This window comes from Hipposideros armiger, unplaced genomic scaffold (genome assembly GCF_001890085.2).
Source record: "Hipposideros armiger isolate ML-2016 unplaced genomic scaffold, ASM189008v1 scaffold_13, whole genome shotgun sequence".
NCBI lineage: Eukaryota > Metazoa > Chordata > Mammalia > Chiroptera > Hipposideridae > Hipposideros > Hipposideros armiger.
The window spans coordinates 689821-693092 of NW_017731363.1; the positions used below are offsets into that span (position 1 = coordinate 689821).

A 3272-nucleotide genomic window follows, 5' to 3' on the forward strand; every position below is an offset into this window, starting at 1 on the left:
TTAAGGGATTATTATTAATTTTCTAAGTGCAATAATGGTATTGTAGTTACAAAGGATAATGTCTATTTTTAGGAGAGTCTAGCTAAAATACATAGAATGAAGTATTATAATACCTTCAACTTTCAAATGATTCTGCAGAAATGTACATATACTCATACACATAAACCACATACAGACAGATGAGGCAAATATGTTTTTTTAAAAAGTAACTACAAGGTGCCTCGTTAGCGCAGTAGGTAGCGCGTCGGTCTCATAAAAGTAACTACAGTTGGTTCCATGTGGGAACTAGAGATCATTGCTGTACTATTCTGTGAGCTTTTCTGTATATTTGAAATTTTTTATGAATGAAAAAATGCAGGTTACAAAAAACATGCATCTTACAATCATATTTTCATGTAAATTTGCATGTATTCATTTTTAAAAATTTGTAAAAATATACATGCCAAAGTGTTAAAATTGCTTATATCTCAGTAGCAGAATCAAAGGCAATCATTAATTTCTTTTTCATATTCCCTTGCCTAGTCTAATATCTTACCAGGAATATGGATTACCTTTGTATACTCGGAAAAAAAAGCTCTCTTTTAGAGAGCTTTGTATGGAAAACTTGAAGGTAAACTGTTCATGTTTAGAACACACTATGATTCATCATATTTGCTGTTCCTTTAAAAGAGATACTGCAGGATACCAATCTTACAGACCAGAAAGAATGTTTTCAAAAGTGAGCTTCCTACATTTTATCTTATGAGGTTTATTAAATTTATATAATCTTACTAGAAAAAGGTATCATTTTTAGGAGACACATTTATAAGTAATGTCATAATAGTTTTTACAGAGATACCAGAAAGGTAAAGATCCTTTAAATAGCATTTTTCCCAGTCATCGAATTGCTTATACTTTATGGACCTTTCTTTCAGTGTCCTTTCTTCATTTAAAATAGCACTAATCCAAAAAAGCAAAAGCAAAAAGCAAACATAGACACCAACTTTCAGTCTTCTTTCCAGAGCTGGAATCACCAAATAACGATTGTCTTCTTTGTCTTCAAATAAATCATCTTCATTGCAATCCAATGTTTCACTCTAATAAAAAAAGATACACTAAAATTGAAATTTTGAAAGAAATTGAAAATTCTTAAGATTAAGAATATACAATTAGGGGCGACCAGTTAGCTCAGCTGGTTGGAGCGTGGTACTGATAGCACCAGGGTTGCCAGTTCAGANTTTTAAAATAACATACAACAGCCTCCAAACAGGCACACTTTTTTATGCGAATAAACTCTGTGCTAGGATTGATTCTTAACTACTGGGGGAAAACAATGGATCTGAACTGGGCTTAGAGCAATCCGTTCCTTAGTTGTAGCAGATAAATAGATTTTGGCACTAAGGACGAAACACTCAGGAAATACATTTTGCTACTGAAAAATTTAAAAATCATGTTGTACTGATAGAACCTGTTTCATTTCAGATGGATATCTGAGACTGTTCAAGTATTAATCCAGCTTTTAATACAAATGTTTTTCTAGATTAAAAAAACAAAATGCATGCTGTTTTTGAATTCCTTTCTTTTAAATGCCATTGTAAGGCAGGTAAATTATTTTTCTTTTTATCAATAAATAGAAGTTGGAGAGTGAAGACGGAGTTATATTTTACCTCAGTGCACAAAGTATGGTAAGTGTCTAGCTAATATTTTCAAACTTCATCTGTTGACCTAGTTCTGTGGGCTCCACATCATTCACACGCCATCACTCATCTACTGAGTAATTCGTAATTTATGGGAAGGGAGATATACCCCTCAGGGGCAGAGCAAATCTGAGACTGCTGGAGCGGTAGGGAATGCAGAGAGGACTATGTGAGCAGGCTGACAATGAGGGCCCCCTCCGAAATGATCTGTGCTCTCTCTTCCCTACTCCCCTCATCAGGCCCTTTACTATAGGACTAAATGGTGAATTACCAGAACTCTTAAATATTCTGTTATGAAGTTTTGTTATAAAACTATGAAAATGAGCACATGGTAAGAAATTTAAATAACAGAAAAGTACATCTCACCTTCCCTTCCTAGACCCTCAATCCCATTTGCACAGCCAACAGATTGTTTATCTTCCCAGAATTTTGCCAAGTATAATATATGTTAAGGAATACGTTCCTCCTCTTTCTAACAAACATACAAACAAAACCAAGTCCAGGGGCATACTATACTGCGTGACACCAAACCTTGCTTTGCCCCCTCTTTATCGTGGCCTCTCTCATACATGCAGAAGAGTGCATAAAACAAATAATGGTTTACAGACTAATAACGAAGTCACCACCCATGGAACCACACCCAAGTCAACTCCCCAATCACGAACCTCTCTTTCTCCACTGGAGTTGCAACACTACCCTGACCTTTAAGATAACTTCATTGTTTGTCTTCATAATTTTGCCATCAGTATATGAATTTCTAAAGACTATTTTTAGTTGTGTGTGTTTGGCTTCTGAGCTTTTTCTAAATGGCATCATTCTGTATGTATCAGGTTTTAGAGTCATCCATTTGTCACTAGTAGCTGCAGTTCACACCTTTCACTGACCTTCGCAGTCCATCGCGTAACTATACCAGTTTACTTCTCCAGTCTGCAGCACATGGATATCTGGGTTACGTCTAGCTGTGAACATTCCTGTACATGCGCACGGGCTTCTCCAAGGTCTGTCCCCCTTTCCCCTCCAACAACTGGTTGGAAAACAAATTTTGTGGGGGAAAGAACAGTGAAATGGACTCTAGTTCTTGCTCTGCAGTCACTGAACCTTTCTGCCTCTCCATTTGTTTTCTCCCATGTAAAATGGGGGCGAGGGTAGACTTGTTAATCTCTAAAAGGCCTTCCAACACTTGGAAATGGTGTATCCACATTGAGAGCTAGTGACAACGTGGAGACCTGAGACAAAACGGACACTCAACTATCTCTTATTCCACACCTCCATATGTCCCTGCCTTCCCTCTATGTTCTTTTCACATTTTACTTCTTTGTCTCTGTGCTACCTTCTAATTTTTCAAACACAGTCTATGAAAGAGGTCTTCCAAAACTGCTTCAGAAAGTGCCAAGAATGATGGGATAAGTGTGTTTGAAGCGAAAGGGAGTATTTTGAGGGGGGTTAATGGCAATGTGTCTTTTACTGTAACCAATTTTTTTTTATTTAACCATTCACTGTATTTGGTGATCACACCTCGTATATCTGTTTCTGCCAGGTACTCAAGGTACTACTGCTTTAATGCAAATGCTCCTGGGGCAAAAGTAGCATCAGTGA

General features: G+C 36.8%; 1 protein-coding gene across 1 annotated transcript in view; it reads right to left on the bottom strand.

Moving 5' to 3' along the window:
• The window catches only part of FANCB (FA complementation group B), a 33714-nt gene that overhangs the window by 13788 nt on the left and 16654 nt on the right, over positions 1–3272 (bottom strand). Inside the window, exon 5 of the mRNA XM_019666055.1 lies at positions 831–1076. Coding sequence (XP_019521600.1) covers positions 831–1076 — 246 coding nt within the window. The remainder of the gene's footprint in view (positions 1–830; positions 1077–3272) is intronic.